Source organism: Octodon degus, unplaced genomic scaffold (genome assembly GCF_000260255.1).
Source record: "Octodon degus isolate 3935 unplaced genomic scaffold, OctDeg1.0 scaffold00040, whole genome shotgun sequence".
Classification (NCBI taxonomy): Eukaryota; Metazoa; Chordata; class Mammalia; order Rodentia; family Octodontidae; genus Octodon; species Octodon degus.
The window spans coordinates 4,915,798-4,931,014 of NW_004524616.1; the positions used below are offsets into that span (position 1 = coordinate 4,915,798).

The following is a 15,217-nucleotide window of genomic DNA, read 5'->3' on the forward strand; positions in this document are numbered from 1 at the left end:
CAAGGCATGTGCCACCATGCCCAGTCTTATTCACCATCTCAGAGTGCCCCGGGGCCAGCACAGCAGGCTGGGGATCAAATTCCCAGCCCCTCCATCTGCCTAAGCAGACACTTTAATCCGCAAAGCTATCTGGCCAGCCTGGAAAATAATTTCTAATGAAATGTTTAATTCATTATGCAAATGCTCGGGTCACGTGACATTAACAGACATAATGAGGTATTCAGATGCTAGCACCTGGATGTAAGGAAAGAAAAAGACATGCCATTCTGTGCAAGAAGTCCAGGAAAGGAGGGGTCAGAAGAGCATGTGCTGCAGAAGAGCCATTAGAAAACACACCTGACTTCCTTGTACATAGTAAGAGAAAGATGGCTCAGTTACTTTTCTCTCCTTGCTGGTACAAAATACCCAACACCCAAAAGTAAGGAAGGAAAGGTTTATGTAGCTCACAGTGGAGGTTGCAGTCCATACTTAGCTGGCTCCAAGGCAGAGTGGCACATGGAAGAGGGCAGGCTATCTGCCTCAGGCTGGGTGTAACACTCATACGCCTAATCCCAGCAACCCTTACACCATAATCCCAGGAGCTGTCACACCCATAATCCCAGCACTGGATCATGAATTAATCACAAACTCTAAAAGTCTTCCCCATAACTGCATGAGTGTTTGGGGGACAACTAGACACAAACTATACCAGAAAAAAATAAGATGATTGAAGTAGGAATAACATTACCCAGTGGGGAGCAGAGAACACAAGGAAAGGTGATGATTGTTGCAAATGATTTGAGTGTTATGTATAGAAGATAGTGTTAGGTATTTTCCAGTGCTATACCATGTAATGGGCAGAGTTCAAGTGTTATGAGGGTTGTGGTTCTCAAAATCACAGCACACTTGAGGCCTTTATTTAGTCATTGAGTGTTCAGAGGGACAGACGCCCCTGCTCACTCTGTGTCTATACCCCCAAGACCTGCAGGTTGCCAGGACCCCTGAGTCGGGTCTCAGGCCATGCCAGGAGCAACATCCTCCCTGTCAGCATGATTTTTGATCTCCTCTCTCATGAAACAATGATCTTGGCTTTCTTGTGCTTATGACCTCAGGATACTTCCCTGAGCTTGACCAACTAGAATTACTGTGCCAGCCATAAATCATCTTTTCTCAGATATCAGCTTAGATTGTACTTCTAATGAGATTCTGTGTGGTTGCAAAATGCATGTCCCTCCTTTCTTTGGGCAGGTGTTCATTTTATCCTACCTTTTAAGGGGACACTTGCCTGCAACAGCCAAGCAGATCAAAAACACCCCTCTGCAGCTGGCGGGGAGCTCTGCCATAGGCATAGGGTGGTGTGCTGAAGGTGTATCCTTGAGGCACAGGGCGGAGATGACTTGTATCAGGCCAGCACAAGCATGCAGGTTCCAGAATGATGGCAAGGCAGCTTAGCTTGGACAGGACACAGAGCCATCTTTCTTTTCCTTTATCAGTTCATTGTTGGTTTTAAATATAAATGTAATATGTGCTTATTTAAGAAAAAGCAAACCATACACAAATATATAAAGTAAAAGTCCATTCTCTCCTGGTATCTCATTTCTTTGTCACTCTCCCAGTAGTTAGTTTTCCACCCAAATTTCTTTTCTTTTCTTTTCTTTTCTTTTCTTTTCTTTTCTTTTCTTTTCTTTTCTTTTCTTTTTCTTTTTTTTTTGCGGAACCAGGGGTTGAACTCAGGCCCTTGCACTTGCCAGGCAAGCACTTATTCTACTGAGCCATCTCCCCGGTCTCCATCCAAATTCCTTCTGTATATTTTCAGACAGACAGATTGATAGATAAGCAGACAGACAAGCAGGGAATACATTTTTTTGGGGGGTAAGGGTTTCTACTGTACATTCTGTTCTAGAACTTGCTTTCTCATTGAATCAGTATAGTTATGAATATCTTTTCTCAACAGTGTGAATAGTTCTCTCATGTTCTTTTTAAAGGCTACAGAGAGTTCCTTCCAGGACAGTTTATAGACTTTGATTTATTTGACCCTTCCCTTGTTGATGGATTTTTGAATTACTTTCAATTTTCTGCTATCATAAATACAGTTGCTGAGTAACTTCTGCCTTTATCTTTGTTTGCTTAAACCAGTACTTCTCTGGGTAGGCTTCCAGGGTGGGGTCAGTAGAGTAAAGGTTCGTATGTTTCTTGTGTTGCTCAACTGCTGTCCAAGAAGTTCTTGCCAAATGATACTCTTGCCAAGAGCCAGAAAAAGTCCTGTTTCCTAACACCCACCCAGATCTGCATGTTCTTCTGGCTTTGGTGCCTATCTAAGAGACTGCATAAACATTTTCTCCAAATTATCTTGAGAAGTTATGAATGTGAATAGCACCAGTGTTCATTTATGATGATTTTAGTTCATTCATGATGGTTACCGTCCTGGCTCCGAAGAAGGCATGTGACCATGGCCCTGAGGGGCTGCCTCCTGTGCCCTTTCATTGCTAAGGTGAAGCTTCTTCCTAGGAGGCAGATGGCTCTTTCCCAGGGAAAATAAACGCACAGAGGATGGAATTTTGCAAATATCTGCCAACTGTTTCTACCTCCACTCCCCACCATAGGCCAAGCTCCAGGACACCGTTGGTGGGAACAGATGGGTAGTGGAGGTGACCCATTGGGTAACCCCATCCTGCCTCCCCACGTGTGCAGCCTGGAGGGGTCCCACCTGCTTTGCCTGGTCTTGGCCTCATGTTGGTCTTTCTTGAACATTTGGTGTGGAGATTTTTCCTTTGGAAGAAGAAGAGGCAAGGGAGCCAGTGAGGAAAGGCTGAACCGTGGGGCTGAGAAGCACTTGGGAGGATTCTTACAAGTAGCACACTTGGACATTACAGGCTAGAAATCTTATGGGTTTCCCAGAAACCAGTCATAATCAAGAAAAGCTTGTTGGTGGCCATCCCAGTGTCATAGTTATAGGAAACTCCTGACGAAATTCCAGACATCAGGAAGGGGCCTAGAAGTGTCTCTGGAGTGGGCTGCAGTGCCATTGCATTTGTCTGCATTTCTTTTTTTATTTTTTCCGGAACCGGGGATTGAACTCAGGCCCTTGCGCTTGCCAGGCAAGGGCTTATTCTACTGAGCTGTCTCCCCGGCCCCTTGCCATTGCATTTGTTCCAGTGCTTTGTTTTGTTTTTTACTTTTTCTAATAAAAATTTTAAGCCTTTAAAAAAGTAGCATAATGCAAGACATTCTCATATTCCCTCCTAAACTGAGTAAGAGTTAACATTTTATTGCATTTCATCTATTTAAGTGCTAAGCTATTTAAAAGAAGTTATAGGAATTATGACATTTTGTTATAGTTAAGCTATTTATAACTTTATACTAAAGCACACAGCATTTATGCCTTAAGTGCATCTTGAAAAATTAAGTTCTTGTGATTTTTTTTTTTTTGTGGAACCAGGGATTGAAGGCAGGCCCTTGCACTTACCAGGGAAGTGCTTATTCCACTGAGCCATCTCCCTGGCCCAATTCTTCTGATTTTTAAAAAGCAGCAGAGGCCAGGCATGGTGGCACATCCCTGTCATCCCAGCACTCTGGAGGCTGAGGCAGGAGGTTCCCCATGAGTTCAGTGCCAAACTGGACTACATAATGAGTTCAAGGTCAGTCTGAACTGTACAAGACCCTGTCTCAAAAAAAAAAAAAAAAAAAGTAAGTAGCAGCAGTACAAGATGCGAGGCCAATCTGATTGTGATATCTGTCACTGTGTTGATCACCAGGGCTGATTCAGCTGATCTGGCTGGCCTGGTGGGTGTCCCTTTCCTCCCTGTTATGGCTGTGTCTAGATGGCCACCCCCCCAAAAAAATGTGATGCAGTCATAGGTAGGGCACTTTCAGATTTAGAGTGTGTGATACTGCAATTGATTCATAGTGCAATGCTAGGCTCAAGGGCATCAGGATGTGAGTCCTACCTGCTCTAAGTAGCCTGGATAAAATACAAGGGATAGAAAGACCCTGGTAAGTCCCTTTGCTTGCTTGTTTTTCCTATCTTCTGCTTGCCATGAACTGATTGTCCTCTGTGGTCCCCTGTGCCTTGCCACTCTACCTTGGCACCAGGTGATTATAACTGAAACCTCTACAAACTGTCAGCTAAGTAAGGCTTTTCCCCTTTAACTTTGTGTTTGTTTGTTTCTGTATTTTAGGGAAGGGACTACAGAGTGTTCAGGGTCTCACTACTAGATTGGACTTGTAGTGATTCTCCTGTTTACAGCCTCCCAAGTGCTGGGTTTATAGGAGCACACCACCACACCAAGTCTCAATCACTGCCTCAGCATGCCCCGGGGGCAGGGCCGACACAGCAGGTCCAGGGATCGAGCCCCTGGCCCCTGTGCCTGCTTGCAGGTGCTTTAATCCTCTGAGCTATTTGGCTGGCCTCCCCCTTTAACTTTGGCTGTTGGGTGTTATGTCTCAGCACTGAAGGAAAAGTAGCTAAGAGACTCCCTTCCTGCCCATGTGAGTCCTTCCCGAAGGTACACACTTGGTCAAAGAAGGCGACTGACCACCACCATCACCACCCTTCATAGAGAACGACTGTTTCCTCAGCCAAGGATATATGAGTAGCCACACTCCCTTGCTCGAATCTCCAAGCTCTCCCAAAGCAGCAGGCCATGTTATTAAGTGAAAGATCATGTGGATGCTCAACACAGAGTTGTGCCTGGGATGTTGGAGTAGAGATGTCAAGTAGGGAGTTGACTGTGTGAGTCTGGAGCCCTGGACAAAAGTTAGAGATGGAAATGTGGGTTTGGGATATATTTAACATCATAAGACAAATGAGATCAATGAGAGAGTTGGCGGGTGGGGAGGAGGCTCCCGGACACTCCAGGGTTAGAGACAGGGCCACAGGGAAGGTAGAAAGAGCAGACTGCAGAGAGAAGAGAGCACGGGAGTCTCTGGAGTGGAAGGAAGAGTGTGTTTCAAGGGGAAGTGGCAGAGACCCATCGACCGAGGGCAGTGAACGCACCACTACCCGATTTGGTGCAGATGAGGGAGCAAGGCTGGGACTGACACGGCCCCCCTAGCAACGGGGCCTCCCAGATTGCTCATGAGGACAATGAGGGCCACAGGGGAGACAGTGACCTGCCTGAGATCAGACCTGCATAGCCCAGGGCCCCATGCTTTACCTGCCTAACACCAGCCTTTTCCCTTAGGCCACAAGCTGGACCTTCAGGCCTCAGTTTTGTACTGGTAATTCCCCTGCAAAGGATTACCAAGTACCCACTGTTGCTGCAGAAAATCCTGGAAAACACACTTCCTGATGCCAGTGCCTACCCTGTCCTTCAGAGGGCAACGTCTGCCCTCCAGGACGTGAATGCCAACATCAATGAGTACAAGATGCGCAAGGAAGTGGGTAAGAACTTGGGGCATTTAGGGGTTGCGTCAGTGAGAATGCTTCCAGTTACAAGAGGCTGGTAGCACACCAATAAAGATGCTGTGGCATTTGTAATTATACACTCAGAGGTCATATATGCTTTAGGTTTAATTTGATCAAGATTGTAGCTTCATTTTCCTGTAATTCTCTTGTCCCTGCTTTTTATAACAGCTTGCTTCATCATCAAGCTGGTTTCCCTCAGAGTACTAAGTGACTATTGTTCTAAAACTCATGTCTATACACCATGCGCTCTATGGTAAGATAGGGATTTTTCCCCCTTTGCTAGAAAAACTGAATTGGTGCCTCATTGTATGAAGACCAACAGGCTGTGTGCTCTCCATGAAGTTGTCACTATGGTTAGGAAACCACCATGGACTGATTAGCTTAGGCCTGCACATGCACTCAACATTACTGAACCAGCCAGTGTTGCCAGGAGGGCGGGTTTCTATGGATCGGTCTATTCCAGTAAGCACCTATCCTGTGAGCCAAAGTGAGGCCAACTTTATCCAAACTGTGTGGCTGCTACAGTGTGGAGGAAAAAATGAATACTGGAGTGGGGCAGAAGGGAACCCTGTCTTTTCTGTTGCTGCAATAGAAAGAGTTGGAAAATGGAGCAGTGGCCCAAGTATAGAGACACTTAGCTGCACACAGTCAACATGATAATGATAATTTAGCTGGTATTTCCTTTTCAAATTATTATTTTAGTCATACAAATATTTGTGGGGTACTGTGCTAATTCAACACATGTATGCAGTATATAGTGATCAAGCAGGTTGATCGGTCATTGTTGTTAAGGAAGTAACTGAGAGTATTTCTTTTGTTTTTTTAGTTGACCCTTGTGCTGGGCTGGGGAGATAGCTCAGTAGAATAAGCACCTGCCTGGCAAGTGCAAGGTCCTAAATTCAATTCACAATACTGGAAAAAAAAAATCAGTTGACGCTTGTGCTAAGCCTCTGAGGTTGGCCTTGTTAACCCCATTTTGCAGTTGGGTAAATGAGAGCTAACATCACCTGTTACTGGTCACAGCTGGTAAGGGCCAGAGTGAGGATTCACACTGAAGCTTGGGGTCTTCATCACCATGCCACACGATATTTGGTGTCTCTCGGTGTGCTTGTTTCTCTACCTATGATGACAGGTATCAGATAAGTAGGAAGCATTGTGACAGAGCTAAAAGTGACCAAGGACTCCCAGACAAATCGCTACTCTCTGGGACTTCCTTTATGGTGTCTCTTCCTCTTCACATCTACAGCCTTATGTAATCCTCCCTGCAAGGTGGCCAGCCTCACTTTACAGATTAGCAACCTGAGGAGGAATGGTGCCATGCCAAGGTCAGGCAGGTGGGGAGCTCTCACCTGCAGTGGAGGGCACTGAGCAGTGAACTTTCCCTATGTGACTCCCCATTCTGATGACAGATCCTGATGGAGCAGAGGGACCGGCAAAGTGTGTCAGGGATGCTGGCTGTCCTGGATCAGCCCTGGTCACTGAAGGTGCCCTCCCTCTCCTATGTTGGTGCAGCCTCCAAGTACACCAAGGTAGAGCAGCTGACCCTCCGGGAGCGGCTGGCCCGAATCAACACACACACCCTCTCCAAGAAAACGACCCGGCTAAGTCAGATGCTGAAGCAAGAGGCCGGGCTGGTGCCCAGGGTGAGCATGGCTTGGGTGAGAAGTCACCTCAGATCCTCCCAAGGGTCCAGAACCTATGCAGTAGGCAAGGTGGGAGACTGAGGCTCCTTTCTGAAGTGAGACACTTGAGGCTGAGATAATAAGGTGCCCAGAAGAGACCCCACTTGTTCCTGAAGAGGCAATGTTAGCCCCTCTTAGGCTACAGATAAGACAGCTGGTCTCTAGGGTTGTGTAAACAGAGCTACTAGTAGCAGTTCAGGTTGAATTTTTTCTTGCAAGCCAGAGTTATGGGTTATGGAATCCATACAATGAAATTGGTGTTATTATCTTCATTTTGCAGATAGATGAGAAAGTAGGTGGTGTCTGATTCCATGATCCAAATGAAAAACCACTGAGCCACACTGTCTTTTTAACTATCCCACTCAGTTTTGTGGCTGGAAGAATGAGCTCTGGCAGACAAGTCTGTGGAAAGCTGGTCCCCAGTGAGGACTTGGATGTGGGAGCTGGTTGTGCACTGCCCCCGTGTGGATCCTCTCAGCCCTCACATGCAACACTTCTCTTTCAGACAGAGGACAAGGAATTTGATGATTTAGAGGAGAGATTCCAATGGGTGTCTCTGTGTGTGACTGAGCTGAAGAACAACGTGGCTGCTTACATGGATAACTTTCAGGTGAGGACCCTGCAGATTTCATAAAGGGCAGGTCTGGGCTGTTGGCCAAGTTCACACATTGTGGAGGCCCCAGCCACAAGGCATTGTGGGTGAGTCACCCAGCCAGTTGACTGCCCAACACCCTCCCCCCAATGCCATCACTCAAGGGCAGGTCCACTGGGTTGGGTCACAAATCACTGGGCTCACATCCCCTTCTCCAGGGATCAGCACCTAGAACCAGGGAGACAAACTCAGGTGCCAGAAGATTCCAGGCAAGTAACTTCCCTACTGAGTAGGGTGTGCAGGGAACAGGCAGCATGACAAAATAGGAGCTTCACCTCTGACAGGCTGTTTAGGAAACATGTTCAGCAGACTCATGTGTGATATTTGAAATTCAGATAGCTGAATGATGTAAAGATGTAAGGAAACCATTACTATTTGACTTTGGGAGACTGTCACTCTGCGGGAATGTGGGCCTGTCATGACCACTTCTGATTAAAAATAATAGTAACAGCAACAAGACCCTGGAAGCCCAGAGTTTTAGGTGGAATATCTTGATGTGTCAGTGTGAGCAACTAGTTAAGTAAAAATTCAAATGCTGTGCAGGAAGATACCGTTCGTCAAAGTGAATTCTGCCCACAGGGCCACCAGATTGTGTCCACCTAGGATGTCACTTTTCTGGGCCACAATCCCAGCTCCATCCTTGTCATTGTGGTGACTCATTACACACACACACACACACACACACACACACACACACACACCAGGGGTGAGGCTGTCAGTCACATCCACTTGCACAGACCAGCTGGGTCCAGGATGATGGAAACTGGGTGGCACTACGGGAAACAGGCAAAAAGGAGGTGGTGATGGGTCTCTGCCCCTCCGTGCATGAGGGTCAGCACCCCTGTTTATGCATGTGCTGTCCAAGGTTCAAGATTCACAGAGCAGGATCTTTTTTTTTTTTTTTTTGCAAAACTGGGGATTGAACTTAGGCCCTTGTGCTTGCCAGGCAAGTACTTATTCTACTGAGCTATCTCCCTGGCCCCTCAGAGCAGGATCTGAACAGCCAGGATCTCACTGTAGCACAGTGAGCAGGAAGAGGAAGGTGTTCTGAGATCACTCATGCAAAAGGAGGGAGGGACTTGCAGGTAGTGGGAAAGAAATGAGGACATTTGTCAAGCAGGTGAGTATTTGGAAGCACTGAGGCTGTATTTCCTTAGATACAGATACATTGTTGACATGAAATTCCAGAGTGAGAAATTCCTGTTTTCGACTTTCTGACCAAGTCAAGAAAAGCCTCTGAGCTCATGTGTTTTCAATACTTGCAGACCAAGTAGCAGGGTGTGAGTCTTCAGCAAGCTGTGGGGCCCAGGTGGAATTTAATAACTTGTTTTGGTTCTATGGCAATTATTTTCACATGCCTGTCTATGGCAGATATTACTAGTTTTTTTTTTTTTGTGGTTTGATCATAGGGTTTTTTTTTAATGTATTGATTTAAATTGGAATCGTTGATTTAAAGAAAAAGTATCAGTATATGCAGAATGTGGAAGTGGCAAAAAAAACAAACAAACAAACAAAAAAAACACAATAATGCCACAGTACGCTGACATGTGAAGTGAGGAAGCCTGCAAGGCAGGCACTGGGACATTGGCTCATCTAGGGAGAACCCACGCATGTTGTGCAGGAGGGAAAAGGCTGTGTGCTTCCTGGGCACAAGAGTGTGCACAGAGCCTGGAGGCCCTTGCTGGGGCTCTGCTGGAGGGATTCAGGTGGAAGGTGACCCCTGGCTGCATGTTTCCTGGCTCTACCCCAGGCTTTCCTTCACTTCCGGCCTCATGAATGTGACCTGGACATTCCCAGCGGGCCTGCAGTGCAGTATTGCAGCCTGGCTAGAGACCTCCAGCGCGAGGCCTTCCTGGAGTTTGTGAGTAGGACTTTTCCTTCCTACTTTCTGTGTCAGGCAGATGGCAGAGCCCACACGAGTACTATTTAGAAGCCAGGCACCTTATACAGTTGTCACATCCATAACCACTTTAGGTAGTGTTCGGTGTTAGTGTGGGATAGGGGTTGGTATTAGTGTATTTTCTGGTAAATAGCCCACTAGTGTTTGTGGGGTCATCCTCTGCCAGGTACCACGCTGAGCCTTTATACTCTTTGCCTCATTACTCCTCACCACATGCCTTTAGGGAGCTCCTGTTAACAGCTCCATTCCTCTACTACTCAAAAGGTAGCTTTTTTTTTTCCCCCTCTGTATTCTAGGGAAGGGTCTACAGGGTGTTCAAGGTCTCACTACTAGATCGGACTCATAGAGATTCTTCTGTTTACAGCCTCCCAAATGCTGGGTTTGCAGGTGTGCACCACCACGCCCAGTCTCAATTGCCCTCTCAAGGTGCCCTGGGAGTGGGGCCAGGGGTGGGGCCAGCAGAGCAGGCCTAGGTATAGAGCCCCAGGCCCCTGCACCTGCTTACAAGTGCTTTAATCCACTGAGCTATTTGGCCAACCCTCTCAAAAGGGAGCTTAATGCTTAAAGAGTGAGACCTCCTGGGTCCTTTCTACAGAGGGTTGGTGGTCCACAGAAGCCTGACTCCCAGACTCTGCTTTTGACCACTGGTCAATGCAGAATCTTTTTCAAGGTCTTTACATCTTTGACTATATTTGTACCCAGTGATAGAACATTTCCTAAAATGGTAAAGGCATTGGATTCAATCCCTAATATTTCCAAAAATAAAAGTTTTGCATATTACTGGTACTAAGAAGTGGCATAACTGAGCACCTCCCTTGCACCAGGCAGTCTTGGTGAACTTACTGCAAGCCATCTGTGTTTTTGTTTGTTTGTTTCTTTTCTTTTTTCTTCTTCTTCTTCTTCTTCTTCTTCTTCTTCTTCTTCTTCTTCTTCTTCTTCTTCTTCTTTTTGTTTTTTTCTGGTGCTGGGGATTGAACTCAGGACCTGGTGCTTGCCAGGCATGTGCTTAAGCCATTGAGCTATCCTCTGAGCCCTCCATCTGTGTTTGGACCAGAAGCTGGAGGCCTGGAGAGGTGAGGTGACATGCTGCAGGTCATGTCCAGTCAGTGGAGTGGGGACCAGGGCAGAGGCAGGCCACCCTCAGCGCCCCTTCTCCAAGCCCTGCACTCTGCCACCTCCTTTCCTGGCTCCCCAGCTCCCCTCTTCCCACAGAAGCAGCGGCTGGAAGGCCTGGTGTGGCGGCCACTGCTGAGCCTGGCCAGAGCCCTGGCCGGTCCTCAGAACCTGATCAAGAAGCGTCTAGATAAACTCTTGGACTTCAAGAGGCTAGAAGAGAAGCTGTTGGAAGTGGGCAGCATGACCTATGAGGAGGAGGCAGCGCGGCACACATACCAAGCCCTCAATGCCCTCTTAGTGGCTGAGCTCCCACTGTTTAACCAGCTGGTGGTGCAGTGGCTGAGCCAGATCCTGCGTACTTTTGTGGCCCTGCAGAGAGACCTTGCAAAGCAAGTGCTACAGAGGGCAGAGGGCAGCATAGCCCAGGTAAGACAGCTGAGACGGCGGCATGCCTGGGGCATCTTCTGCCAGGTATGTGCAGGAGTGGGAGGTAGGGAGGTTGAGCCTTCCAGATCTGCTGTCTGGGGCCCAGGAGGAGATAGTGATGAGGGGCTTCTTCTTCCTTTAATGAAGTTGGACCATAAAAGCTAGGGTAAGACTAGGACTCCAGGCCCTCCAGGTTCTGGAACTCGGGAGATCAGAAGGCTTTGCTGGAGAAACAGCAGACTTGGAACCCGTCCCTAGAGTATCCTGCAGGTTTGTGACAAGAGGTACCTTTCTACACAGGAGTACAGTAAATGTTGCAATCTCGTGTTACTTCTGCCAGATATCTCCTTGGAAGCATAGCTCCGAATTTGTTTGGAGCACTTCCTACATTATTATTATTATTATTAATAGTAGTAGTAGTAGTAGTGGTAATAGTAGTAGTACTAGGGATCGAACTTGACCTTGCATTTTCCAGGCAGGCACTTAAGCCACTGCGCTATCTCCCAGGGTCTACAATTATTTTATTTACTGTTCACCATAACATTGTAGAGTAGGTAATATTGTCCTCCTCATTGCAAAAATAAAGAAGCCAGAACAAAGCTCAGAGAGGCTGAGTAGCTTGTGTAGGGCCACACAGCTGATAGTGGATTTTGAACCCTGTCCACAGAACAGACCCTGTTTCAGAGCCTGGGTTTTGCTGAGAATCTTCAACAGCGTGTAGAAGGAGCTGTCAGCTGAAAGCATAAATAAATTCCAGAGAGCTTTGGATAAACCTCCATATGCCCTAAATTTGCAGTTTAGAATTTTGAAGATTCGAATTCATACAAGGACTAGCAAGCTGCCCTCCTGTTCTGGGGTGTCAGCATCCAGTGGAAGGGCCCAGGCGCAGGGCATGGGGCAGCCGCAGTGCTCTCTCACCCCGCCTGCTGTCTCCTGTGTTTCTCACCCCTGCTCTTGGCCACCGCATTCTTGTGCATGAAATCTCCTGCAGGATTTCCTCCCTGGCCCCCTCACCTTTCCAACCTGCAGCCCTCCCTCCAGCACACAACTTCTGAGCATAACCTCATCCCCTTTGCAGGAATTCCTCCTAGCCTGAAATGCCTCCCTGCGGGTCGAGTCTGACAAAGGCTAACAGAGGAATGAGTCCTTCCACAGAGCTCTCTGAACACCCCTTCTGGGGAGGGTGCAGGAGAGCCCATGGGCCCACCAGCTGTGCTCCCCCAGACCTCCAGATGAACTGTTTGGTGCTCCCCAGAGCCTGCAGTCTCCAGAGCACTGGAGAAGGGGCTTTCTGCTCTGCCGCAGGGGGGAGTGCAGACTCCTGTGTGAGACATTCATTTTGAATTGAATTACGCCTGAGCTTCTCTTTCTCAGTGGCAGAGGAGGGAATCTGACAGGTAATCTGTCACTCTGCTCTGGCCCAGGGCTAAGGGTACCATTAGGGGGAGGTGCAGTTCACAAGGGCAGAAAGTGAGAGTCCCAGTGTCCTGTCCTGTGCACTGTGAGAGCCTGTGGGGGACTGTGGCCAGCTGACCCTTCCTGTGCCCAGTGGTCCTTTCCCTGGGACTGGTCCCTGTGGCACTAGGAAAGGGCTCATGTGACAGAATCTCTCTGCAGCCTGGGGGAGAATGGCTTGGGGTCAGCACTACGAGTAAGAAGTTTGGTGAGGACTCCAGATGTTGGATGTGTCTGTTAGCAGTGAAGTTGGATAGGCCTCACTTAGCCCTGCAGAAGGAGGAGTCAGGAGATCTCAGGACAGAGTGTTACTGAGAATTCCTTGGGTTACAGAAGTTACAGAAAAAGTTACAAAAGTGCAAACCAAGCCATCTGGAGCATGAAGAAGAATGTACTGATCTGCGTAGCAGGAGGCCCAGAGAGGCTGAGGCTCAGGCACGGCCTCTAGCAGGAGAGATGATGACACTGTAGTTCAGACTGGCCTTGAGCTCACTGTGTAGCTGAGGTCAACCTTAAATGTGTGGGTCTCCTCTTGCTCAGCCTTCCAAGTGCTGAGATTACAGATGTGCACCACCACGCCCGAGCTCTGGGACTCTGGCTTTAATTTTGGTGCTTAGCTGTGTTTCTCCCTCCTGCTTGGCTTTCTTTTCTACAAGGCATTAGTTGTGCACAGTGAGAAGGATGGCTAGGGAGAGCTGCAGGTGAGTGCCACCCCCTCCTACACTGCCAAGGAAGAGCGACCCTCAGGGTCTCAGCCCTCGCACACTAACTGGTGAGCGAGTTCCTGCTGACCTTGCCTGAGTCCACTGTCTTCCCGTGTAAGTTACTTGGTTAGGAGAAAGGGATAACAGGACCTCCAGCCTCCTGGCTACAGTACCACAACAGCAGTAGTGCTGACCCCCACAGGGGACATTTTCTTATAGGGAAGTAGGCCAGCAGGCAGACAGAATAGCAGCCGACTGTGACAGAAATGGTCAGTGTACCCTCCAGTGCTAGAGTGCTGGTGGCCCTGCCTCCTGTTGACACATCTGTCCCACCCAGCTGCCCCACCACCACATGTCAGAGCCTGTCTTCAGGAAGCTGGTGGAGGACAAGCTAGGCCAATCCCGGAGCCAGCTTCGTTCCTTTCGAGAGAACTTCGAGAAAGTGCTGCCACCTCCCTCATCACAAGTAAGTATCCCGCTGCCCCCCTCCATCTGCCTTGGAGTGAGGCTGGCCGCTCTCTTCTGCTCCTATATCATTGGTTACCCGCAGAAACATTTCCTCTCCCCCATCTCTTTTCTACCAGCTGGGCTTAGGTGGGTTGAAAACTCTGGCCTGCCCCTTCCTGGTCAGTAAGCACAGACAGCACAGCACTCTTGGCTCAAGAGTAAGAAGATCCAAATATTTTATTGTGACAGAGAAATTAGACAAAAGGATGGGCAAGTGGTGTGGACATCCAAGAATCTAGAACTTCCTCACACATTTCATCAAAATGTTTCACTTTTCCTCTACCTTCCAACACCACTGTCAATACCAGCATACCAAATAAATACTTTGATTACAAAGTCACTTAAGGGCTGGCCTGATAGCTCAGGGGACTAAAGGGCCTGCTTAGGCAGAGCACGGCAGTGGTGGGGTTTCAATCCCCCAGCATGCTGTACCAGCCCCACCTGTGGGGTGCGCTGAGACAGCTAGTGAGACTGGGCATGGTGGTGCGTGCCTTAATCCCAGCACTTGGGATGCTAAAAACAGAAGAATCACTGTGAGTCCAATCTACATAGTGAGACCCTGTAGACCCTGTCCTAAACACAGAAAAAAAAAAAAAGTCATTTAATTTTTTCTTTTGATACGGTATTTTTAAATTGCAAGTGATAATATAGCACCTGCATATGGTTTATAAATCTTTGGCTGGCCGGTTTTTTTTTTTTTTTTTTTTTTTTAAAGTACTTTCCTTTAAAACACTTTAGGGCCGGGGAGATAGCTCAGTAGAATAAGCTCTTGCCTGGCAAGCGCAAGGTCCTGAGTTTAATCCCCGGTACCGAAAAAAACCCCAAAAAACAACAACCACAAAAAAATAAAACACTGTAGAAAGAGGCTAGGCCTGATGGTGCATGCCTGTAATGGCAGCCCTCAGGCGCCTAAGGCAGGAGAACTGCTGTGAGTTTGAGGCCACGGTGGGCTACAAAGTGAGTTGAAGGCCAGCCTGAATCACATAGTGAGACCTTGTTTCAAAAAGACAAATTAATGAAAGAGCATACTCTAGTCTACCCAAAAGGGACACCAGGGTGGTGTGTGTAGTTTTGGGGTTTAAGGGTTTCTTTTTTGTTTGTTGGTTTCTTTGGGGGGGGGGATGGGGATTGTGTTTTTGTTCTGGTACTGGGTGTTGAACTCAGGACTACTTCTTCAGCTATTTTTACTTTTTTTTTTTTTTTTTCCAGATAGGTCTTGCTAAGCTTGAGGCTGGCCTCTAACTTGAGATACTGCTGCCTCAGCTTCCCAAGTCTCTGGGATTGCAGAGGTGTATCACTTGGTGCTGTAAAAATAACCAAAGCATGGGGCCGGGGAGAAGCAAGTGCAAGGGCCTGAGTTCAATCCCCAGTTCCGCCAAAAAAAAAAAA

The 15,217-nt window shown here is 47.8% G+C and overlaps 1 protein-coding gene across 1 annotated transcript in view; it reads left to right on the forward strand.

Annotated features, from left to right (window-relative positions):
• The window catches only part of Arhgef37 (Rho guanine nucleotide exchange factor 37), a 64,599-nt gene that overhangs the window by 39,567 nt on the left and 9,815 nt on the right, over positions 1-15,217 (forward strand). Inside the window, exons 8-10 of the mRNA XM_004631288.3 lie at positions 9,471-9,581; positions 10,833-11,162; positions 13,659-13,787. Coding sequence (XP_004631345.1) covers positions 9,471-9,581; positions 10,833-11,162; positions 13,659-13,787 — 570 coding nt within the window. The remainder of the gene's footprint in view (positions 1-9,470; positions 9,582-10,832; positions 11,163-13,658; positions 13,788-15,217) is intronic.